The following is a 26,489-nucleotide window of genomic DNA, read 5'->3' as shown; positions in this document are numbered from 1 at the left end:
ACCTGGAGAAGATTTTCTATTTTACTGGTAGAAGGCAGCAAATATTCCCCTTTGCCATTGCCCATATCACCGAAGTCCACTCCAATCACTAGCACTGGTCCCTTGAAGTCCACTGGGAAACCAATACTTTTTGGAGTGTCACTCTCTATGGTCCCTCACAGCTACCACTGGTTTCTCCCACTAATCTTACATCACCACTGTCTCCTGCAATAACATGAGGTCACAGGGAAGAACCAGGCTGTTGTGTCCTTCAAAACCTTGTTTTCTATTGCATTTCCTACATGCTGCTTTATTTGGAGAGCTGGCACTATTTATTAACAATACTCTACCACTTTGCTGTAACACCTACCTCCTTTATTTCACCCACAAAGCGGCATGGCATTATGACAGCCTGCAACTTTAAAAGGAATGCACTTGGTCTACAAAGTATGTCAACATGTGTTCAGGAGTGAGCCAGTCCTTAAAGGGAGCATAGCAATCTTAAAGTGGAACTTCATTCTCTCCACCAACATCCAACATTGACTATTTTTAAACCTTATGCTGCTAGCATTAGTAGATAGCAAAGTATAATGTATTTACTTGATTTAACTTTTTTTAATTTTTTTATATACATTTCTTCAGTTACTGGAGTCTTCAGGAGGGGAGGAGGGGTTTTCTCAGCTAAGCACACCCTCCTGCCTGCATGCCTGAGCTAAGAGCAGATGGATTCCAGAAAGTAAATGCTCCATTATTCATCTTTCCCTTACTCAAGATGGCCACGACCAGAAACGACATGGATGAATGGATGGATGAGATTACTTTGAATATTAAAAATCAATTAAATTGGTATTTTAATTAGTGGTGCTCAGATGCAGTGTAGTTCTGCTTTAAAGGATAAGTTCACATTTTGTAACTGGCCCCAGGACTCCCCGATCCCTGCTTAGACAGCTAGCGGGATTCTTCTCTCTCCCCACTAGCTGTCACAATTTTTTTTAAAACCTGGCCTAGAGGGCATCCGCCCACCCGCCCCGCCGTGTCACTCATTGAGAGGGCTCTGTGCATGGAAAACTACAAAGTACAGTGGCCTTTGCAGCTATGGGTTTGTAGTTTTTTTATGAGCTACCACGCCGATGTGGAACGCCGTGGTAGTTCATTCATGATTCCTGTCAGATTGTATCTGCTTACTCATACGGGATGTACAGACAAGCACATACACTAGCAGATCTGCTGGAGACCTGCATGGCACACCAGCGATCAGTTCAATGCTTTACAGGCTCTAAAAAATAAAGTAATAAATGCAAATTTTTTTTTACCTGCAATAAAATGTGCATTTATAATTCTTTTTCCCAAAAAGTGAACTTATCCTTTAACATTTCAGAAGCACAGCTCACTGTTATTTAACTTCTGTGCTTCTGCTGTGAACTTTGAAGATACATTGCTCCACAGTGCCTACAGCTACAGAGCACAGTAAGGGCTTTATTGCTTAATAATATATATACTTAAATGTCCAAAGGTTGGTTGCAGGTTCACTTTAGATCTGCAAAGAATATTTAAAAAAAAAAATCTATTTGCTTACTTTTTCTTCTATGCATATTGTCTACTTGTATTCTGTTCACAGCAAGCTTTTCCAAACAATGATTTTACCTGTTAATATCTTTTCTTTTCATAAGAACAGTTTATGATTGGTTCTTAGAGTGGTCAGACATGTGTGATATATGAAAAAAAGACTAACCAGGACCCCTAATTCTGTTTAACTTTGTCCCCAGCATCTGATTTGTAGCCATAGGCAACTTTGGCTTCCATGTAACAAAACAAGAGATAGAGAGAGTGCACTGATGGATGTATGATCGTTTTCAGCTAATCCCTCAAATGTTGGTTCGACATCTTTCATTGTAATGATAAAAACACTCACAAAGATGTATGTTTTCCTAAAAGAGTATTAAAGCTGAGCGGCAGATCATCTAGACTCCTGCTATCAAAGTTCAAGTACAGCTAAGAAAAAGTATTTATACATCAAAGTGGTTATCACTGTGCCTTTGCAGCACTGGGGGGCTCCTAATCTGCAGGTTCTGTATGTGCCTCTCATCCAAGTGCTCTAGTTTCTTTCTACTGCCTTTTATTCAGTTTTAAAGACTAACTTTAGTAAAAAAAAAAAAAAAAAAATCAGCATAAGGGATGTTATTTCCAATTAATATGATGTGTTCCTTGTGCTTCTGCCTCCTGGTTTAGTAGTAATATACCCGACTATGCCCCCACAATCATAGAAGCCATACTATAGCTTCTATGTTAGAAAAATGATCTATGAATTGAGGAGGCTGACCTTTAATTCATCTACCTGTCTTCATTCATAGATTGTAGTTCATTCATAAAATCGATAGCAGGAGTGGCTGGTCCATTAGAGGCACCGCCCCCCAAGTTTGCATGCGGAGATGCATTCAGAGTGCTGGACGTTTTAATTTTGAATTTTTTTTCCCCACACAAACGATTAGAGCCCGAGGCTCTAATTGGCTTGAAAAAAGTTGGGCTCGGGGTTACACTTTGGTCAATCAATATTCAATATTGTCTTCTGGCTTCTCCTCCCAGCCAATCAGGACAGGAGGCAGATCCAGTTGGTCAGGAGGTAAAGCAGAGGAAGCCGCGGAGTGTGGGGGGACCATGCAATGGGGGGGGTGAGTGTAGTATGGCTGCCGCTCCCCCCCAAAAAAAGTTTAGCACCAGCTTCCACGGCTTGATAGTATGGCTTCTATGAATGGCAGAGGGTTGCAGAAAGGGCAGGCATAGAACAATCTTGATGAGTCGCTTGTTGTAGTGGCACTTTATTTCCCGCTGTTTAGGCGGTGCTTTTCGGCCACTAGCAGGCCACTTTTAACATCAAAGAAGGGGTTAAAAGCGTCTGTGTTGCGCTGCTTCCAAAGCACTGTCCATTCATTTCAATGGGCCGGCCGTTTAGGGAGCGCCAAATACAGTGTTGCCAAACTGCTCCAAAGTTGCTGCTTGCAGGACTTTTCCTAACGTCCTGCAAGAGCACCACCCCAGTGTGAAAAGACACACTGAAATGAATGGGAGGCAGTTTTCAGGCGCTATTTCTAGCGCTAAAATGCCTCAATGTGAAAGGGGTCTATGTGAAATATCAGTTTGGATAGTGAGATCCTTTAAAATTTCTTAGAAAAACTCCACTTACCTTTCCCACCGCAGGGTTTTCTGTGGTAAAAACCAACAGACCCAATCTTCACCCGCTTTCTCTCAAGAGGAGACATGATCGATGTATAAATACCGTACTGGTGAAACTAGCATAGGTAAAAAAACTTCAGTAGAAAGGGAATAAAAATAAAAAAAAAAGACACGCAGCCAGTCATTAAAACTAAAAGAAGAGGTTTACCTTAAAATGCATAGAGGGTTCTTTACTGTCAGAGCTGTAAGAATGTGGAATTCTCTTCCACAAACAGTAGTATCAAGCAGGGAGTGTCAATTTAAAAACACTATTAGATGTGCACCTTACAACCACAGCCTATAGGGATATATAATGTATGATTAAAAAAATGCGCACACACGTTGAACTTTTTTTCAACCTCTCCAATTATGTAGGTGTTTTTACTATGATTAACCCTGTGTTCTGGAAGATTTCATTATTTGTTAACCAGATAGGACAGGTTTCATAACAGGGTATAAAATAAAAACACACCATCAAGGCTTTGGTGTACATTGTTTATTAATGTCCTATCTAGTGCATTGCTGAAGTTATTCTGAACTCAAGCTGTCTATGGAGTCCCGTGTATAATCCTGCTCCAAACAAAAAAATTTAAATTCCCTAAAAATGTAAGGAATCTCAAATTTGACTGTGAAGGGGAAATACTTTAGGGACAAGCTCAGAGTTAAGGTTTGCTCCATCCTATAGAGATTTGTGGTTCTCCAAGATAGATTCCATTTTGTGTGATGTGTCACATTCAGCAGGCAGCACCATCTGCTGAATGCATCCCATTCAACTGATTAGAGGTTTCCCCGCAAATTCATGCCATGTGGTTGGTGTGGGGTTTAAACAGGCAGTGAAGAGGCGATATAACGCCTCCGGCTGTCTGTCAAATGTCCTGACGTGCAATCCAAAAGTATGTAGATCTTCAGAGGGCACCCCACATGTGGAAATGAGACTCTACAACTTACCAATCTAGAAGAGGTGTGCAACAAAGTGAAATCAGGACTCCTTATCCCATATGGGTTCCAGATCAGTGACCACAATGAGGCCAGAAATGTACCCAGAATTATTAGGAATCCCAGATCAGAGCGATTTAGGCCTTAAGTCAGAATGTGCAGCAGGTTACTGAAAATTACAGGTTATATTGCATTCCAGTAGCATCGAATACAGGAAGTAAACGCTGCAACCCAAGATAAAAGAAAATGTACTTCAAGTTTCTGTAGTCATCCAGTGTATGGATATTTGTAGTTTAATTTCCCATGGCAAAATTGTTCTCATATTTAATATATGTAAAGGAAACATAACCTTTTCACTCCCTATACAACCAGTTTATACCTACTCTGGTGCAGCCAGAAGCTGCAAATATCTGGCATGTCTGAATGTTTATTATTGTATTCTTAAACAGCTGGAATGTGGTCTAATTCCACCCCAAGAGCATTTTTAACTTTCTTCAATGCCAATCATTTGCATCCCCCCGTCCTGTACTACACAACTCCTGTCCCCCCCCCCCCCCTCTAGTATCATACATGTCTTCTACCTCCACCCCTCTCCTGTACTCTGCAGCGTCTGACTCCATCCCCTACAGTGTACTGCAGCTTCTGACTCCATCCCCTACAGTGTACTGCAGCTTCTGACTCCATCCCCTACAGCAGCGGTGCCCAACCTTTTGAAGAGCGAGGGCCACTTTAGTGAATTGGTAACTGGTCGCAGGCCACAATGAGTGGAGCCGGAGGATGACAGGTCCGTGTCCACAGACAGTCCATTCTACTCTATGGGCCCTCTGATCTAATCCGATTCTCCCAGAAGGGGCAGATCCCTTTCTATTTTTTTTTTTTTTTTTAGATAGGCAGGTGTAAACAGACACAAGTCTGTTTTTACATCTGCTGCTCCATAGAGGTGAATAGTAAGTCCGATTGGGTCGGACCAATCATGTGAAAGGGGGCTAAGGCTGCTTTCACACTGATGCGCTGCGATTTGCCCAAACCGCGGGTGCAGTGCAGTGAACCTGTGGATTTTCTGCAGGTGTGGCCCACTTTCTGAAGTTGCAACAAACCTGCAGGTAATAACAGATGTCTATGGCTCAATGCAGGTAACCTGCAGCTGCTCTGCAGCTGCTCTGCACCTGCGGATCAGTTTGAAAGCAGCCCAGTAATCACTGAAAAACAGATATATCCATATATACTGTGAATTTTGTAGTAAACTTGCCTTTAAAGTGGTGTTGCCACCAAAAAAAAAAAAAAAAGAAGTTTAAAATTCTTAAAATAATCGGGGGGAAAAAATGTTTTTTACTCACCTCTAAATGCCTGTTGCTAGGGGGTCCCTCGTAGTCTGCCTTCTTCATTGCCCGGGCTGGTGACATCACTTCCCCTCACGCTGCACAGTCATCTGGGACCTGTCACGTGTCCAGGTGACTGTGCGACGTATCACGACGCTCACGCATGCGCAGTAGGTGCTCGGCTGTGAAGCCACAGCCGGGTGCCCACAGTAAGAATGACGGCACCGCAAGCGGAGCAGGGAATGAGGGGGGGGCTTCGTTCCCCGCATCGCTGGACCCTGGGACATGCAAGTGTCCGATTATTAAAATTCAGCAGCTGCAGTATTTGTAGCTGCGGACTTATTTTTTTTAGTGGGCACACCACTTTAATAACCGTCTTCCATTCTGGTATTGCTGGCTGTTGCTGTCCCAGGTGGAGTGCATTTGGTATCACTCCACCTGTGACAGGAGCAGGCACTATACAGAAAGCACTGGCTTATGTGGCTCTGCTCCACAGCCACTTGCTTCCACTACCAGTGGCTTCATTCACAAAACTGCTGCTCTGAGATGGCTGGTCGGCAACCCGTGATCTGGGCTTGCCAACCTGCCATCTTAGAGCGGAAGGTTGAGGGCCACATCAGAGGGCTCCCCAGGCCACTGGTTGGGCACCCCTGCCCTACAGTGTACCGCACAGCCCTTCACTCCACCCCCTCCAGTACCGCACAGCCCTTCACTCCACCCCCTCCAGTACCGCACAGCTTAAGAGCAGCTTTGCAGACTCCCAGAAGCAAACACAGAACAAGGATTGTTTCATATTTCTTTATTGCCAACAACGTATACAATGTATACTTAAAATAGTTAAGTCCAAAAAAAAAGTCAAATACTTCACTTTTGGGCTGTAATAAATTAGGTTAGTAACTAGGAATGCACTTGTCCAGCCACAAAATGTGGGTATTAAAATATATATGGCCATAGTTCACAGTTTGGCAGCAGTAAGCTGCATTGATCACAGCGATTCTACAACATTCCACTTGTCCATTCAAGCCAACATATTAGTCCCAGAATCATAAGTGTTCACAGTTCCAATTCAGTGTCCACCGAGTGCTCTCTACGGAGCAAAAACTTTGTCACCCCACTGTCGGATGCTTTCTCCTCGAGCCATTGTAGCTCCTTGCCACAGTATCCAATGAGACAAAACAATGGATCCAACAAAGCAGGATGAATGTACAGTCTGGTTCCAGCCCAGCGCGCTACATAGGAAACTTGTTTTTCGTACCACCTCCTCTTTCCAAACACACTAGGGTTCCAGCGCTTGTCATTTCTCACAGTGAAGGATTTTATCCTCAACATTTCCAATAGCCTTCTGACACCTTAATTACACCTCTGCAACAACATGTTCAACGCATATTCCATTCGGTTTCTCAAGTCATTAGAGCCACCTGACATTAGTAACGTGCTCAAACGGAAAGTCGTAGACATCCTGTCTTCATTGATATAAGTCAACATGTATTCATCATTTTGGTTGGTGATGATGATCTTTGTGTGATCATGGTAGAAATTGACCTGTTTTGAAAAATAGAAAATATTATAATAAAATTATAATTCAAACTCTACCAACATTTTGGTACAGTTACAAGACAGACATGGCAGACAATAGAGAAATACATACCTGAAATGTGCCATCATTGAAGAGCATCATTAGGGCCTTGTCAGACTTCAACCATTGCAGCAGGTACAGTCGTGGTCTACATATGTCTGTTACACTGGGCAAGTCACCTCCCTTTAGAAATACAATAAAAACTGCTTAATATTACAGTTAAACACTACTTACTATACAATTAACACATTTGCACCTTCATTAGATAACTTTATGACAATACCGTTAAAGGGGAAAAAAAGGCTACCATTGTGAACCTTCTGAAAAGGCTACATAAGGGACCATCTCAACTTCAATAGTGCAAGTTTATTCAGGACAAGCATGCAACCAGTGTGGTACTACTTGATCTGAATACTTCCACATCTGATTCAGCAATTCAATGCTGAAACAGAACCAGCATATAATCAGGCAATTTGTATATTCAAAAGGAGAATTAAAGGGGAGCTTCAGTCTCCACTCAAATTACAAGTCAGCAGCTACAAATGCTGTAGTTGCTGCCTTAATATAAAGGACACTTACCTGTCCAAGGATCCAGTGCTGTCCTCACCCAAGTTGGTTCTTCAATGGACTTTAGGGCCAGGCACAGGCATCTTAAAGGGAAACTGGCAGTGAAGCCTTCCAGCTTCACAGCAGGATCCCCAATGAGCTTTGTGAATGCCCCTGTAGTCTCCATGGACCTGTGATTTATCCCAGAAGGCTGCTGATGGAGAGGGTGCACTTCCACTTGGATAGTCTGATCCAGGCAGAAGAGGGTTTGATAAACTAAAACTGGAGTGCAAAATACAGTTCAGCTGTGCATAGTAGCAAATCAGCTTCTAATTTCAGGTTGTTCAATTAAACTGACAAAAAACCTGGAAGCTGATTGGTTACGAAGGAGATCTGCACCACATTTTGCAACCTTCAGTTTTAGTAGATCAACTAAGTGCAGAATGTGGCAGATGTGGGGGCGCAAACAAGTTGGACTTCCCTTTTAGGTGAAGTTCTGCTTTAACTACATATTTGGCAGCACAACATTTCCTTGAGGTCTCAATTTTAGCTCTACCTTCCTGTATAATCAAGAACGATTCCAACATCTTGAAGGGCCAGCTTTGGCCATAAGCAAGTTGTTGAGCAACTTGTTTGCACGTATACTATATGTCCATCATAGGAATGACATATAGGTCTACATTGAAGGGTGACCTTGCATATATCAAACAACTACTTTTAGATAACCACAAAAAAAGTGAATGCTTACATCCATAAGATTCTCTTCCATGTAATGAGAGAAGTATTTTAACACAGTCACTTGGCTGATGAACTGCTCTGGGGCTTCTGTAGCTGCGAAGATGGAACACTGCCCAAGCTCAGCATAGTAGTGCACAGTCCTGAAACAAATATCACAACTGTAAGACACTGACGCATAAACAAAGAAAACAAAAACATTAGAAAAAGCAGGCAAATGTCCAGTTCTTACTTTTTGTCAGGCAGTAGGCTCATGTGTGCTCCATTATTGAACAACACGCCAACAGTGTGATCTGATAGCTGGTAACCAAAGCCGTATTTATTAGAGTAGTCCACCCACTTGGTCACCCAGTGGAATGAGCTGCTTAGGTGTTCTTTTGGGATGCAATCTGAATCTGGCATGTTTTCTAGGCAGCCCTTGAGGACTCTTCCAACGGTGTCTGCCACGCTGCCCATTGTGCTGTCTTCCAGGCCTGAAAAAGGTAAAGAACAGACAAATTACTACCAATTATATGAAAGTGTCTGCTTAAATCTCTTGGCATGCATTCAGAAATAAGGACTAGCAGTGCTGAAGTTCTGAGGCGTTTGCAATTATTGCTGTTTTCTGGTTTACTCTGGGCATTCAGCACAACGCTATAATTGTACTGTCAATGTTCTGACTAGTTACGGTGCCAAAGCAGCTGGGAGCTTAATTGTGCACACTGATCTTTCCCCCACAGTAATCACTGAGGCCTAGGATTGCCAATGCACTGATATTGCTCTACTTACACTCACTGCTACTGCTGCAGCTACCCAGGGTCCCTCGAACAATGAGTCGTATCGTGTCCCCCATCTGCTGCTTGTCAGGCTTGTCATTGATGTTGGATTTGGATACGGTTTTACTCTCCTACAAGAAGAATGCAAGAACACCATTAACAAAATGCCAAAAAAAAAGCTTCTAAAAATAATTATAAAATAAAAATTCTATTTCTGTAACAATAAAGGCTTTCAGCCAATCACAAATTCAACCAACCTCGTCCGTTCTGGGATTGTAAGCCTGATGAGATATGGCTGTTTTCTTAAGGTCCTGCCTCAGCTTGTAGATTTCTTCATCTTCCTTTGCAGGTTTATCTGCAGGGAAATCAGGCATGATCAGTAAAACAAGGACAGGAAGGAGAAAAGCAAACATCCCAAAAGCTCCCACTCTTGAAGTCTACTTACTGTGGTTATCTAGGTATTTGGCCTTTTCTTTCTTCCCACCAAACAAAGCTGCAGCAGCCTTCTTGAAGAAGCTTTTTGCTGGACTTGATAAGTGGAAGTCCGGTGCAGTGTGACAGCAGCTTGTTGGAAGTCTCTCTGGTGTGAAGCCCTAATGTTGAGAAAAAGTTAGAATTGATTGTAAGTCTGAAATGAAGTTCAGGCAGCACCAACAAGAAGACACCTCCAGAGATCAAACGTGTCTAACCTGTGTGATGAAGTCATGCTGTATGATTTCTTCTAGGCTGGGTCTGTCTTCTGGGTTTCTGGACAGCATGCTGGCGATGAGATGCTTGGCAGAGGACATTAGTGAAGATGGCAAGGAGTATTTTGCCTCTCGAATACATCTATAGGTTTCTTTAAGATTTGTGGTTTCAAATGGAGGTCTTCCAAGCAGCATTGTATACCTATAGAAGAAAAGGGATTGTAAGATACACCTCCACAGTAATAAAAAAATATTAAAGAAAAGCAAACAGCACCATTATAATAGCCATTCTAAACCAATGGCTTCCCAACCGTGGCCCTATTCCACCAACACTAATGATGGGACACTATTCCTTCCAGACACCATCAATGGCACTATTCTTCCCATAATGTCAACAATGGGGCCTTCTTCCTTTCATTAAAACCAATGATAGGGCATTTTTTACTCCCACTTGCCACAGTCTAGCCTCCCCTAAAGCTGGAAGAATAAAATGACCCTTAGCTTAGAACAGGGGTCTCAACTTTCTAATCAATCTATTCTCAACCAGAGTTCCATGGAGCCCTAAGCATCCTCCAAAGGTTGCTGGGGGTCCCTTGAGTTGTGACCGATGGCCTCCCATAGTGCTTGCATAGTTACAAGGCCAATGCTACTTGGCAAAGTGACATGACACCATTGGTCTTATTTGTAAGGGGGACATAAATGCCCCATACATTAGTGGTCTTCTCAAAGACCCCAAATAAAATGCAACAGGGGTTCCGCCTGAGACTTGGATCAATAGTTCCCCCTGAGGCAAAACAGTTGAGAAATGTGGTTCTAAACTTAAGGTATTATATGTGCATTATAGAAACCATCAAGTTAAAGATATACGTATTACAGCCCAACATGTAAAAAGTAAAAATAGATCACAAAATGCAAATAGGTCCAAGCAATAAAGAGTTAAGCTGTGTGCTTCTGCATTGATGTCTTCTCTGTACTGTCAAACATTTAACAAGCCTGAACATTCAAGCAATTGACGGCCTAGAGTTATGATTGACAATTCGTCACTGGGAAAACCTAAAGGCATACTTACATGACACATCCCAAAGCCCAGATGTCAGATTCACAGCCGTGTCCTTGTTTGTTAAGCACTTCAGGCGAGAGGTAATTTGGTGTACCACAAATTGTTCTAAGTGGAGAAAAAAAAAAATAGCAAGAAAATTAGATTACGTTTTACAATTTACTTTATTAAATGACAGTACAAAAAGGCAGATGTAGAGTAAACTATAGCCAGAAACAGCATCTGCTTTCACTAAAATCAGAGTAATCAAGACCAATTAAAGCCCACCAATGACTAAGACATCCACCCCCCTGATTGCAGTCACTAAAGAATTCTAAAGGGGTTCCACACTGAATTAATGTGGATGTGTATCAAATACATAGCGTAGGTGGAATTCATAACACTGAGCTCAAGACCTACCTTCTTCTTTGTTCCATTGGCTCCAATCTTGCAGCGAGGCCAAAGTCACCCACTTTCAGCTCCATATTTTCATTTATGAAGAAATTTCCTATAATGGAACAGTAAACACGTAAGCTCTGTGGTCAATATAAATAGGATCATCAAGTGACTATCATCCAAAGCACTACGGCTACCTTTATCTTCTGCATGCTTCAGCAGTTAAAGTCAGCTAAGGCAGAATCACTCAAAGAAAATAAATGCTACCTACCTAATTTTAGGTCCCTGTGAAGGATTTCTTGCTCGTGTAGATATTTCAAGCCAGACACAATCTGTTTGAGGTAGTATCTCACTTCTGGATCGGTCAGTACTTTCCTGGTCTTCAATATGTGTGCCATAGACTGCAGAGACAATAGGAGCTGTCAGTTTGTGTCAGGGAGCGAGCGGGCATAGAACACACAACACACATTGAAGGATTAGGAGGAGAAGGACAAGGGGCCAGCGGAGCGTTGCAGGAATGAATGCTCACCCTTCGACTGCAGTACTCCAGCAATATGTAGATGTTCTCCTTATCCTCAAAATAGTGATAAAACTGCACTATGTGCCTATGGTTGAGGGTTCTGTGCAACTCAATCTCTTTGTCAATCTGCAAAAAAAAAAATACACAGGCTTTAGCATCTTAATCCAAGAAATGATACAACGGCGTAATGCATAACGTAAGGGGAATAAAAAAAAATAAAATAAAACACATGCACCTTAATCCAAAAAATGAGATACAAAGGTCATCATAGATATAGCAAAGAGGAGAAAAGAAAGAAAGAAAAAAATAAAAATCACGAACACCCACCTTCTCTCTCTGATGAGGTTTGGACACCCTGCTGTGTGGGATAATTTTTGCAGCATAGATTTTGTTCGTTGTCAAGTCTGTCATTTCATAGCACTTTGCAAATCCACCCTGCAAGACAGAATAGGATGGGGGAATATATTAGCTGCTGTGCAACACTGGACTTGCCAAGCGTGGTTGTAATGGAATGCAAGCGTTAAAATATTAATCTGCCTGGATTAAACCCAACATGGGAACCATCATTAACCAAAAGTCAAGGGCACTGACGGCATGCATTCTCATTAATGATCAATGCAAGGAACTCAGTGCTGTGCATACAGAGCCTTTTATTTACAAAACATGCATAATGCACAAACACTACAACACACATACAAAAAATAAAAATTATATAATAAATGACACATACAAAGATACACTTACATCCAAAGATACAAAGCTATATTGCTCTGCACAAAGGATGCATAGCTCTACACACATACACATGGACACAAGAAAAAAAAAAAAAAAAAAAAAAAAAAATGATGATGATGAATATAGAAGGACAGACAAAGAAAGGCAAGCGACAGAAAAGGGGAAAAAAAAAAAAAGAGAAAAGAAGAGACGAGACGAGCAAGAGGATAAATAAAAGAAAGCGATAAAGAAGACAAAAAAAATGTAGAAATGAAAGATGTAAAAAAATAAAATATATAAAATCTAAATAAATACACAAACATGTACGGCAACAGAATGTATGCACACAAATACATGAATATAAATGCACACACACACACAGACAGTCCATGTCGGTGTAGAAGGATCTCCTGCAGACTTGTTGCTCGGTCACATACAGTATATATCAATATTAGGATATTGATCGGTGTATGACGGTTGGTGATGAGATCGGTAGGTGACCCGGTAGATCCAGTTTTAATCTCGCAGCGATCACACAGATACAATGAATGGAATCCATAGCTGCCCCCTCCGCATTACCTTGCCCAGCACTTTCCCCCGGCAGTATCGTCTCCCGGTCCCGGGGTCGGTGATGATCCGGGACACCTCCCCGGAGGGGGTCGCACATGTATGGTGTAGTCGGTGTTGCTCTCCTCCTCCCTCCATCGGGACCTTCCACCTCCGGCTGGGATCACACACTCTGCCCAGAGCCTGCTCACACATTTTATTTCCACTACTTGGCTGGTAAGTGATCGTCCTCAGGATTTCCATCACTAACCCTTCTCCAACACTACCGGAGAGCACCGCTCACTGCTGACACACGCCGCCGCCTGTCCCTTATATCATGTGCCCCGGACCGCCCACAATGTGATGTCACCCGCCTGGGTCCCCGCCTTCCTTTCCTTCTGGTCATTGCCTGGGCATATCCCTGCAGAGCTGTCATCGGGGGGTGGCGGATGACAACATAGACATGAATGGAGCTCTCACCGCACTGTATACTACTGGAGGAGACTCATCTCCCTTCATACTACACTACAGGGGATACACATTCATCATATATATATATATATATATATATATATATATATATATATACTGCAGGGAATACATAGGAGGTGCACTGTATACAGATAGAAATATTGTCCTATGTATTCCCTTCCCTGCAGTATATATATATATATATATATATATATATATAATGATAAGATGATTATTTATATCTGTATACATTGCACCTCCTATATATATATATATATATATATATTGCAGGGAATACATAGGAGGTGCACTGATTTCTTATTTTACAGAGTACCCACACACCAACAGATCAAGGCACCACCATACAATTCACCTGCCATACAACAAAAGATCAGCAATCATGCAATCCTCCTGAAAAATACATGAGGACAGATTAGTCCACCCACTATGCAATCCAATATATATATATATATATAGCACTGACCCCCGAAGGAGCGGCTGATTTAATTGGGCTTATCGTTACCTTCTTGACCTCATGTATGTTTAGGGGTTTCCCGAGGTAGATGGCCCAAGAACTGCAGAGACTGACACCAGATCCGCTTGAGGGATTTTTATTTGCAAAAGAGGAATAACAAAACACAGTCTCTCAAAATAGGGTTAGAGGGTTTAGGTAGAAAGTCCAGGTACTCTTGGAACTTAGTCCAATAGAAAAGAGTCTCTCACATTAGAAAATCCAGATAATAGCCATTCACAGCTGGATCCTCACCCTTATCAGATGGTCCTTCTCTCACCAGGCCTAGCAGCCGATAGAGTGCTCAAACAAAGCAAGGTCTCTGCCACAGACTTGTTGTAGAACACTTGAATAACTGAAGGATGTAGATAAGCTTAGAGAACCTTCGTACGGTACCAGTATCTTGCAGCCGGTCCGGCGATACCATACAAGATTAAATTCGCTTGGGGTCTTTCAACTGAGCCTCCAGGCTCCTTCTGAGAAGCCAACCTTTGCGCGGCCTTCTCCCGAAGAGTCCTCCCCTGGATGCTTCTCCAGTTGCTGGGCCTCTCCACAAACTGAGTCGGCACCGGACCACCTCAAAATCCTCCTTCCAGTTACTTTGCCTCGGGCCGGCCAGCCCCGAGACTCAGAATTGGGTGGGTCCGCACCCCAGGCCATGAGAGCTCTGGGGGCTGGTCAGGAGGACCAGGATCAAACAGACAGAAAGCACTTTTGGACCGGAACCTGAAGCACGTGACGTCAGCACCTTAAGTACCCTCTCCCAGAATGCACAGCAAGAGGACACTCCCACTGGCCTGGTTCAGAGAAAGAATTGGCACTTAATGCACCTAACTGGACCGTGTTCTAGCACCTGCCAGAGATGACAGCGCCACCTATGGTCAAGCAGAGCACAATGCAATCCAGCTAGACTAGTACTGAGACCAAAATTTAGTGTAATTGAACCCAAACCAAACTGTTGGTTTGGTTTGTCGGTTCCAGGAATATTAAATGACAAAAACACATGCTCTTCAGGAGGTGTGTGTGTGTGTGTGTGTGTGTGTGTGTGTGTGTGTGTGTGTGTGTGTGTGTGTGTGTGTGTGTGTGTGTGTTTCACCTGCTAATTCTTCCAAAAGTATTGGGACACCTTTACACGCACATGAACTTTAATGGTATCCCAGTCTTAGTCTGTAGGTATCAATATTGAGTTAGCCCACCCTTTGCAGCTATAACAGCTTCAACTCTTCTGGGAAGGTTGTCCACAAGGTTTAGGAGTGTCTATGGGAATGTTTGACCATTCTTCCATTTTGTGAGTTCAGGCTCTGATGTTGGATGAGAAGGCTTGGCTCGCAGTCTGCTCTAATTCATCCCAAAGGTGTTCTATCGGGATGAGGTCAGGACCCTGTGCAGGCCAGTCAAGTTTCTCCACCCCAAACTCGCTCATCCACACTATATTGCCAAAGGTATTGGGCCACCTCTCCAAATCATTTGGTGGAGGGGGGATTATGGTGTGGGGTTGTTGTTCAGTGGTTCGGCTTGGCCCCTTAGTTCTATTGAAGGGAACTTTTAAGGCATGCCATCAGCATACCAAGACATTTTGGACAATTTCATCCTTCCAACTTTGGGGGGACAGCTTGGGGATGGCCCCTTCCATGTTCCAACATGACTGTGCACCAGTGCACAAAGCAAAGTCCATAAAGTCATGGGTGAGCGAGTTTATGGGGTGGAGGAACTTGACTGGCCTGCACAGAGTCCTGACCTCAACCCTTTTTTTTTTACCACTACTTTCCTTTTATATTGGCTTTTAAAATTTACAAATGCAGCAATTTAGAATTTGGATGAAAGGTTGCAAATGCAGCAATAAACAAATGCAGCAATTTAGAATTTGGATGAAAGGTTTAGCACTGGAAAACACTTTTTGAAACATGAAAAGTGCATTTAATATACAACTATAGAGATCAGACCAAAATGAGAGACAAATGAGGGGGAAAGAGGGACAGAGGGACATTGCTCCAAATCAGGGACAGTCCCTTCGAAATCAGGGACAGTTGAGGGCCTATTGACATTACACATAGCTCCCAAGCAAACTTATTGCTTTTCTCCAAATGGGCAGAATTTTAATACATAAGCTTGTTCTTGTCTACATGCCCATATGTCAATACACAATTATGGCCATAAAATGAAGTGGTCTGGTTCATCACAGTGTTGGAATATGTGTATTACAGACCCTCTATTAATAATAAAGATATCGCTTGCAAATGACTCTACCAACGTGGGCTAAATTCCCCCACCAGGCCAAGCTGTCCGGACATATGACCCGGGGAAGGGGGGCTCTTCCCATTACTACCAGTATGCAGGTATGAGGGACAGGAGGGGGCATGTGGATGGCGTGAACTGTCACTGATGTCAGATCTCCCGCAGAGCAGACCAGCCGGATTCTATAGTCCCAGTGACAAGCTCAGGCATGTCCACACCTCTCAGCTGTCAAACCAGAAGCATGTGAAGCAAAGGTGATCCCTTTGATGTGCTGATCAGAGCCGGCTCACTGTGAGACTGCAGCCAACAAACCATTATCTGCCCTGATTGTAAAACACTTTCAGGGCTCGCCAAATTGTTATTTGTTATTTGTTACCGGTTCTGTAGGGCAGAAAACAGGTCATTTGACAAATTCCATTCTCGGCAACCAGAAAGCTCCCTGGGACCGGCTGACAAACCTATCCATAACAGCTGATATCCATCCGTCCGTCCGTGCGGAAGACAACAACATGCCCTATATCACATTATATATCTTCGTTAAATGCTTTCTCATACATTCCAACAGCCTACGCTGCTATAAACATTACGCAGGACTTCTGAATTTCATGAAATCCTCTCCAAAAGGGCATGCTAACATTTGTGATTTTATCCTTTAGTAACTAATCAAAGTTCCTATTTAATTGACCCCCATGCTAAGAAATGTAATGCTTTGCTATAGGTTGATGTCCTTTCATGTCATCATTGCCCTTTGTTGTTTTATTGAATAGGCCTGATTATCTGGTTTCCTCGATTCCCAAGACTCGGAAGTGCATTTGTTTATGGAATGCAAACTGGCTACACCTAAAGATGGCTTCCTCATGCGGGTAGGCAGCCCCAGGCACTGTCATGTCATAAGTCTAGGCTTGATAGATGGCAAAGATTTTTTTCGTGCCTGCATACCTACATCAGTGAGTTGAACAAATGTTTTTAAGCAAAGTATGATCTGCTAAGTACAGTAAGTCACATCAACCAATCAGAACTTACCTTCACTTATGTCATAGGATGCACTGTTATTTGTCATTTCTGATAACCATAGAGCAGGGGTCTCCAAATCTTCCAAGCAAAGGGCCAGTTTACTGTCCTTCACACTTTAGAAGGGTGGGATTGTGGCCACTGGGGGTAACAAATGCCTCAGATGTGGTGGTTAGCTAGGGTAAAACATTTTTCAAAAAGGTTGTAGACAGTAGGAAGATGAATAGTGCCTCATCATTGGTATTAGTAGGAGGAATAGTGCCCTATCAGTGGGAGGATTAGCACCCCATCATTGGCATCAGTGGGGGGAATGGTACCCCATTATTGGTATCAGTGGGAGGACTAATGCCCTATCATTAGTGTCAGTTGGAGGACTAGTGTCCTATCATTGGTATCAGTGGAAGGATTGGTGCCCCATCATTGGTATCAGTGGAAGGAAAAGTGTCCTCTCATTGATGTCAATTGGTGGCATACTGCCCTATCATTGGTGTCAGTTGGAGGACTAGTGTCCTATCATTGGTATCAGTGGAAAGATTGGTGCCCTATCATTGGTATCAGTGGAAGCAATAGTGCTCTATCATTGGTATCAGAGGGAGGATTAATGCCCCATCATTGGAATCAGTGGGGAAAATTATCCCCACCATTGGTGTCAGTGGAAGGAATAGTGCCCAATCTATGGTATTAGTGGAAGGAATAGTGCCCCATCTATGGTGTCAGTGGAAGAAATAGTACCCCATTGTTGGGTTCAGTTGGAGGAATAGTGCCCTAAGGGCTAAATATAGGCAAGCAAAGGAAGCAAAGAGCCACAAGCAATCAAGCCTGCAGCCTGGGAGACCCTGATCAGTCCAAAATAATCAACTGCTCCATTGATTAAAGAAGAGGCCAAAAAAAAACTAAATTCCAAAACTCTGATAACCGTAGACAACTGAAAATAGTGAACATGTAAAGCCTAACATATGAAAGTTTGTTAATAGTCATTGCACTACTGTACCAAATAAGTCCAATAGAAGGAAAACCGACCACTAACAATAGTGAACATGTAAAGCCTAGCATAAGGAAGGATGGGTCTTCCATGTCACATGACTGGAAGTGACTACTAGCCTTCTGCAACCACTTATGCCCAGAGGTAGTAGTCACCTTTCCCAGGTAAAAAACAGAGTAAGGTACTTTTGGGACAAGAGGCTAAAAGACAGCAGCTCCAATACACATTTAGGTCCATGTGACATTAGTGATCCTTCAGCTGGTGACAACCCATCGCTAGACAGGGCACAATAACCATTGACGATGGAACTGTAGTGAGAGGTGGGGGAGGGGGTGGGCTACTTTGCCGCATCCAGAAGACTCCATAGCTCAAATATGCAGTCATCTTCTTTCTCTGCAGCCTCTTGATGGGTGGACTGTACAGTCCATTGCAAGCTATGCCCAATACCATGATGCTTTCTTTTGCACATTATGGTTTGGTTTATAACTGAGGAGTGGATCCTTTAGAAATATGAAGCATCATTCCTAGATATGGCCATATCCAATTTGCCTTTTGGTGAAAAAGCTATAAAATACAGTACTGTGTATCCTATTCTCCTTTCAACCTGTGGTGTCCTTTGTATCCATGTGGCCCCTTAGGGTCACCACATTGGAATCTGACCGTAATATAAGCACCTCCCTTAACTATCCAATCCATTTGCATCTAATCAGGCAGGTCCTTGTGCTACACAGTTGTAGAGCTAAAGGAGGTTTTACAATCAGATTTTAACATGTTTGGTGTATTTTATGTTGTGAAGTAACAGAGTACACATCCTAACATAAGATACAGTGCATTTTTGTATAGACCACTCTGCCTCCAGGCCAATAGAAGAGCTAATTCATATAAGGGACTACTCCATGACTGCTATTTAGTGTATGGTGTAAAAAAAAAAGTGTTTGCATGCATTTTCCAATTTGTCCAAGAAGAGTGACAATCTCTTTGGATACTGAATAGATTTTTGTTTTCAATAATCGAGCCATCAAGCCTCTTTCTGTTATAAATGTCTTGTATTCAAAAGTGAGATTTGATGACCATTCATTACGCATAAATACTCAGACTGGTTGAACCTTTCAAAATAATAAAATTTATGTGCAGTTTGAGTGAAATGTAATCAGTAAATAATAATGAAAAGTGTAACATTATGATTACCTTGAGAGTCGGGTAGACAACTAATGCGAATGGAGAAGTCTGGGCCAAGATTTTCTGTACATTTTGTAAAAAAAAAAATCAAAAATCAATGACAGTTATGTTCTTATTAGAAAGAACAAAAATACACAATAGCATCAGTGCAGCCAGCCTTTGCCCTCAACCTACCCTTGTTTGGCTAGACATCTAAATGCTATTCATAAAATATCCTTCAATTTTCAATCTATACAACTGCTCCTCCAAGTGGTGAAACAGTGTATAACATCTTTTAAAGCATGCATTTATTTTATAGTGGGAATCCTTTGTTATGAATTGAAGTACTGCTGTACCTACACATAACCTATTAAAATACATCAACCCTCTCCTCCCAAGCTGCTTACTTTTAGAACCACAGCCTTCTCTGATGTTTACAGATCTCTTCAGCTTTGGCACCATTGATTGAATAGAGTAGATGACCAAGGATCTCCCATTATATAGCTTGATTCAAGTCAATGGGGACGCAGTGCAGGTGCGGCCAGCTCTAAAAAGATCTTTGATTTTATATATATATATATATATATATATATATATATATATATATATATATATATATATATATATATATATATATATATATATATATGCTAGGTTCACACTACTGCGGCTGCAATTATGCGGTGCGACTTCATTGCGTTTTTGACCAGATTTTGTTGTGATTTTGATGCAATTTTCATGCCTCTGCATTTTTGGTTTTGGCCAATGATATGCATAGGAGACATTCTCCTTTCGGCCGACCAGAAACCTGAAGTGTGTCCTGAGACACGATTGGTCAGCGAGTCTTAAGACTCCCTGGCCAATAGGGGCTTCCTGATTGGCCGGGAGGAGAATGAGGAAGAATAGGGAATATTTATTCGCTCGTGTCACTCAGCTGGGTGGGATCAGGGCGCAGTGCTCTGTGCCCTGAGCCCACCCTATTTTGAAGCCTATTAGAGCCTCTAACTCTAATCACGTGTTTCAAGATGTAAATCAGGGGGCCAGACGCATGGATGGGGGGGTGGTGCCCCTACGTCCCTAATGGAGCAGCCGTCACTGCACTTTACATTATTCTCTATATACTTAGCTCTGATACCTGGTATCATAAAAGTCAGACTTTGAGCTAACCTATACTAAGAGAGTTAGCAAGACTGCCATTGCTGCCTTCTCTTTCTAAAAGTACCAGGATCTATCTTGACCAGGAGCAAATATACACGACTATGCTTTTACTGGCTGCATGCTTGGTCTGTATCAGTGACTCAGAAATAACTTCCATGCATGCACCACTTTCCTCCTAAAGCCGCTGTGAGCTGCACTGGTGCAAAGGTTTCCAATGTGGCGCTGTTGTTTGCACTGTTAAGTTCATTGTGCTTTGAAGTAAAGATGACAGAACAAATCTAGTTGATTTTAGGAAGACTTGCTTTTATAATCTATTAGGATAGGGTAGTTGTATGCATGCAACCATAGCAGTGATGTAACAACTGTTTTTGATGTGCAGTAAAAACAGAAAGTAAAATAGCCCTCAAGAATTTTTACGGTAGTTTAACTTCTGCTGATATAGCAACATCTAGTGGCTACATTAGGCAAAACAACATTCTTATAAGTGTTTCCTTGGGAAGGGATTTATTTATTACAGGTATTTATATTTTATTAAAAGGTACTTATATAGCACTGTCAATTTATACAGTGCTTTACATATATATTATACATTCACATGAGTTCCTGCCTTCAAGGAACTTACAATCTAATGCCCCATACACATGGTCGGAAATTCTGACGGAAAAAGTCAGATCGGATTATGTTTCGGAAAATCCGATCGTGTGTGAGCTCTATCGGATTTTTTATGTCCGAAATATCTGACAGAAAAAGTTTGGGAGCTGGTTTTAAAATTTTCTGACAACAAAATCCAATTGGACTTTTTCCGATCGTGTGTACAGAATTCCGACGCACAAAGTGCTACGTATGCTCAGAAAAAAATTGGAGACGAAAGCTATTGGCTACTGGCCTTTACATAGTCCCGTCGTATGTTACGAACGTCACCTCATTCCAAACGATCGGATTTTCCGACAACGTTGTGCGACCATTTGTATGCAAGACTAGTTTCGGCTAAAATCCGTCAGAAAAAATCAGACGGATTTTGTAGCCGGAATGTCCAACTGTGTGTATGGGGCATTGGGTCTCTGATTCACATTCATACATATAGCCAATTAACCTACCAGCATGTCTTTGGAGCGAGAGAAGAAATTGGAGTACGTGGAGGAAACCCACACACAAGGAGAACATGCAAAGTCCATGCAGATAATGCCATGGGTGGGATTTGAACAGATGACCCTAGTGCTGCCAGACAGAGGTGCTAACCACTTAGCCACTGCACTGCCTGACAATTTACATATGATATACATTCACATCAGTCCCTGTCTTCAGGGAGCTTACAATCTAAGGTTCTCGTATAATGTACACACACACACACACACACACACACACACACACACTTGGACCAGTTATGGCCACGCCAGCTAGTCTTTGGGGTATGGGAGGAAAGCCACCCAAGTACAGATAAGGCATTCAAACTCCATGCAAGTAGCATTATGGTTGGGATCCAAATTCTGGTGCTGTCAGAAGTGCTAACCACTAAGTCACTGTGCTGCTTTAGAACACATACTTAGATGGTAACAGTCCTTGATTTGTTGTGACAGCCCCCCCATCTCTGTCCTCGATCCACAACATACAAAGCCATTCACAACTCTGCCCCGAGCTTCATCGTCAATCTTGTCTCCAAATATCACCCAAATCGTCCTCTCCACTCTTCTCGAGACCTCCTGCTCTCAAGCTCTCTCGTCTCCTCCTCCCATGCTCGTCTCCAAGATTTCTCCAGAGCCTCTCCCAACCTCTGGAACTCGCTACCTCCACCTGTCCGGCTATCCCCTACTCTTGCTATCTTCAGGTGATCCCTGAAAACTCATCTCTTCGAGAAAGCCTATCATGTCTCCAACTAATCTCCTACCACTTCCAACAGCTCATTCCCCACAGTTACAAACTTTTGTACCAACTGCCCCACCCTATTAGATTATAAGCTCTTCTGAGCAGGGCCCTCTTAATCCTTTTGTATTTTATTGTATTTTAACTGTCTCCCTTTTATATTGTAAAGTGCTGCGTAAACTGTGGGTGGTATATAAATCCTGTATAATAATAATAATATGATTCTGTGTCCCGGGTTATGTTCAGAGATCACAGCAGCAACCTTATAGGAGTTAGTGAGTATGGACTGTAATGTAAAAAAGGGTATTCCCTGAGGAAACTGCAGCTGCGAGTGTGTTGTTCCCACATAAATAGGGGTGCAAACACCCAGAAAGTGGGTGTAATCTCAGAGGGACCACCCAGAAAGTGGGTGTAATCTGGGCACCTGGAAGGTGGGCATTTTAAGTGTTTTAATCAATAAATGTGTTTAAATGTTTTTAATCAATAATATGTTTTAATCAATAAACAACCAGCAGGAATGCACTGAACCCACGCATCAGACCCACCATGGCCTAAAACATAACTTCTATTATGTATCTCTATAAAACTATAAAACACCTTGCATAAGAAGTATAGAGAAGTCAAGAAGAGCATGGCATGGACTAGTACTAAAGGTCACTGTGGTTACTGAAAGGCTTGACTGCCTACCTGAAGCCCAACACGCCACAGTGCCCATTCCAACCTGGTAGCAGTATTGTCCTAATCAACCACTACCTCTCACAGCACATAAGTAGCTTGTTTAAAAGTGAAAAACAAAAATAAAATAAAATATAGACAATAGAAAAAAAAAACTCTCCACCCAAGATGTTTTGCCTCTGGGCAAGGCTTCTTCCAGGGTGTGACGTGTGCTGTTGTGTTAGACAGAGCACATGGCAAATGGCCATTGGGTAATATTTGGGAAGTTACTTTATAATCCTGGAAATGCACTCACTGGCCACTTTGTTAGGTGCACCTTGTCAGTACCGGGTTGGATCCCCTTTTGCCTTTAGAACTGACTAAGGCCACGTACACACGGGCGGATTGTCTGCCCAACTTAGTCCGCTGAACCGTGTTTCAGCGGACAATTCGCTCGTGTGTGGGCTTCAGCTGACTTTTTCAGCGGACAGTCTGACGGACTAAGTCCTTCGGAATTTCCGTAATTTTGTCCGTCCAAACTTGGTTTTGTCCGTCCAAACTTGGTTTCAGTGGACAGTCCGCTCGTGTGTAGGCAAGTTGGACGGACTAAGTATGGCGCATGCTCAGAAAGGATTTACACGGCCGAAGGTTGCATTGCAGTGTATTGGACGTCGTTTTTCTAGTCCCGTCGTACGTGCTGTACACGTCATCGCGCAAGCTTTCAGCGGACTGTCTGTTCATCGTGTGTGGTCAAGTCCGTTCATTCAAATGTTGGACGGACTGTCTGTCGGATTGTCTGACGAACTTAGTTGGGCAGACAATCCGCCCGTGTGTACGCGGCCTTACCGTATTTATCGGCGTATAACATGCATTTTTCCCCCTAAAATTAGGGGGAAATCGGGGGTGCATGTTATACGCTGACCCCCCGCTGTTTGTAACCCTTTCTGCTGCTCTCTGTGGCTTCCGGGTATTTTCAGCCGCACTGAGCCGTTCTCGGCTATTTTCGGTCGTTCTCGGCTATTTTTGGCCACACTCGGCGGCTTTTGGAAAGCCGAAAGCCGCCGAGAACGGCCAAGTGTGGCCAAAAATAGCCGAGAACGGCCAAAAATAGCCGAAAGCCGCCAAGAGCATCCGAGAACTACCGAGCGCCGCTGAGATACACAGGACATTCGCTCTGTATCTCGGCGGCGCCATTTTTAAATTGCAAAGCCACAGACAAGACTGCAAATGACTGACAAGTCTGCAGTGGAAGGCTGCAAATGACACTGATAAGGCTGCATTGATGGACATTTAAATGTAAGTTTTTTTCCTTAAACTTCCCTCCTAAAAGTTTTTTACTTTTAAATTCCCTCCTAAACTTGGGGAGCGTGTTATACACCGGAGCGTGTTATACGCCGATAAATACGTTAATTCTTTGTGGCATAGATTCCACCACATCCCAAAGTTGCTTTATTGGATTTAGATCTGTTGACTGTGAAGGCCATTGGAGTACAGTGATCTCATTGTCATGTTCAAGAAACAAGTGATGAGATAATTTGAGCTTTGTGACATGGTGCATTATCCTGCTGTAAGTAGCCATCAGAAGATGGGTACACTGTAGTCATAAAGGGATGGACATGGGCAGCAACAATACTCAGGTAGGCCATGGTGTTTAAACAAGTCTTCTATTGTCCAATTGTGTGGAGCCTGTGCGAATTGTAGTTACTGTTGCCCTTCTGTCATCTTAAACCAGTTCTGCCCATTCTCCTCTGACACCAGCAAGGCATTTTCATCCACACAACTCCCCCTCACTGGTTATTTTCTTTCTTTCGGACCATTCTCTGTAAACCCTAGAGATGGTTGTGTGTGATAATCTCAGTAGATCAGCAGTTTAAATAACTGGTGGAGTCAGACCACTGAACACTAGACTTATGCACATCGGAAAATGTTGTTTAGTTTTGTTTTGTTTTGATGTTGATATTCGCTATACTGAATCTCGAATCATGTCAAATTCATTCGTTATATCCGCTATAATTTCTTTCATATTTGTTGAAATTCCATATTTATATATGTATATATTCATGATAATGATTCGTAAGTTTGGAAAGTCGTTTGTTTATTGAATCTTTTAATACATAACATACAATGAGAATATCTCTTCTCCTCGGCTCAAACACAATACAACACCCTTCTCACTCAATTCTCAGAATCGCACTTTGCCAGTAATCCATCCTTCAGCCCAAAATTAATCAGCTGATTGGACTGTAAGGTTTAATTTGATCATTAGATCCTTAACAAATCACTGAATCATGTCGAATTAATTCGTTATATCAGCTAGAATTTCTTTCGTATTAGTTGAAATTCGTTTTTTTTTTTTATTTGGACATTGGGATGCATCCGAATGTCCAAAAGATGCAAAATTCGTCTGAATTTTGATTTGTTATGAAACCAATTGCACATGTCTACTGAACACTGCAAGAGCAGTAGTCTCTCTGCAGTGGTCCAACACACCCTCTGGTCAATCACAGCTAGAGCTCTCCAGCCGGCAAAGGTCACACTTCCTGCTGACTGGGGCGCTCTAGCTATGCAGAGAGACCCCTTGAATAATATAAAGCAGTGGTCTCCAAACTGTGGCCCGGGGGCCGGATGTGGCCCATTGTCTGCCTTAATCAGGCCCTTGGGTCACTTTTCGTCCCACTGATGCAAGACACTATTCCTCCCACTGACACCAACAATAGGGCATAATTCCTGTTACTGACCTTAGTATTTCTCCCATTGACTCCAAGGATGGGCACTATTCCTCCCACTGACACCAATGATGGGGCACTATTCCTCCCACTGACACCAGCGATAGAGCACGATTCCTCCCACTGACACCAATGATGGGGCCCTGTTCCTCCCACTGACACCAGGGATTGGGCCCTATTCCTCCCGCTGACACCAGTGATGGGGCCCTATTCCTCCCACTGACACCAGTGATGGGGCCCTCGTCCTCCCACTGACACCAGGGATTGGGCCCTATTCCTCCTACTGACACCAGGGATTGGGCCCTATTCCTCGCACTGACACCAGCGACGGGGAACTATTCCTCCTACTGACACGAACGATGGGGCACTATTCCCCCCTAATGGCAAAGATATATTGTTTACTCCCACTGACACCAGGACAATTTCTTCCAATGGCCACAGTCCGGCCCTCCTAAAGTCTGAAGGACCATAAACTGGCCCTTTTTTCAGAAAGTTCGGAGACCCCTGATGTAAAGTATAGCAATGTCTTCTCTTAAAAAATAAATAAATAAATAAAAAAGGATAAAGTATAAGTATATGATGAGGAGTTTGCAGCTATACCTATGAAAAGGTGTATAGCATTGCTAAAAGTTTTTTATGCAATTTATGAAGATCCAGTAAATACATGTGAACTGTTTAATAGCATTTCATGGTATCAGGTTTGCCTTGGTGCAAAAAAAAAAAAAAAAAGAAAGAAAAAACCTGTCCTGTCAAATAATTTTATTTAGTG

At 42.7% G+C, this 26,489-nt stretch overlaps 1 protein-coding gene across 1 annotated transcript; it reads right to left on the bottom strand.

Annotated features, from left to right (window-relative positions):
* Positions 1–6,228: 6,228 nt before the first annotated feature.
* On the bottom strand, positions 6,229–13,274 carry PLK2 (polo like kinase 2). The gene is made up of 14 exons (XM_077462691.1): positions 12,988–13,274; positions 12,022–12,129; positions 11,704–11,820; positions 11,446–11,575; positions 11,199–11,286; positions 10,812–10,907; positions 9,746–9,944; positions 9,502–9,649; positions 9,314–9,411; positions 9,070–9,187; positions 8,534–8,774; positions 8,315–8,444; positions 7,093–7,203; positions 6,229–6,986 (listed from the first exon to the last, which is right to left on the bottom strand). The coding sequence occupies exons 1-14, from the start codon at positions 13,216–13,218 to the stop codon at positions 6,795–6,797; spliced, it is 2,007 nt and encodes a 668-aa protein (XP_077318817.1). The 5' UTR covers positions 13,219–13,274; the 3' UTR covers positions 6,229–6,794.
* Between the last annotated feature and the right edge of the window lie 13,215 nt (positions 13,275–26,489).

This window comes from Lithobates pipiens, unplaced genomic scaffold (assembly GCF_037356315.1).
Source record: "Lithobates pipiens isolate NorthernLeopardFrog02 unplaced genomic scaffold, aLitPip1_a1.2 Scaffold_3, whole genome shotgun sequence".
Taxonomy (NCBI): domain Eukaryota; kingdom Metazoa; phylum Chordata; class Amphibia; order Anura; family Ranidae; genus Lithobates; species Lithobates pipiens.
Note: the sequence above shows the minus strand (reverse complement) of the source record. Positions and strands in the feature narration are given on the sequence as shown.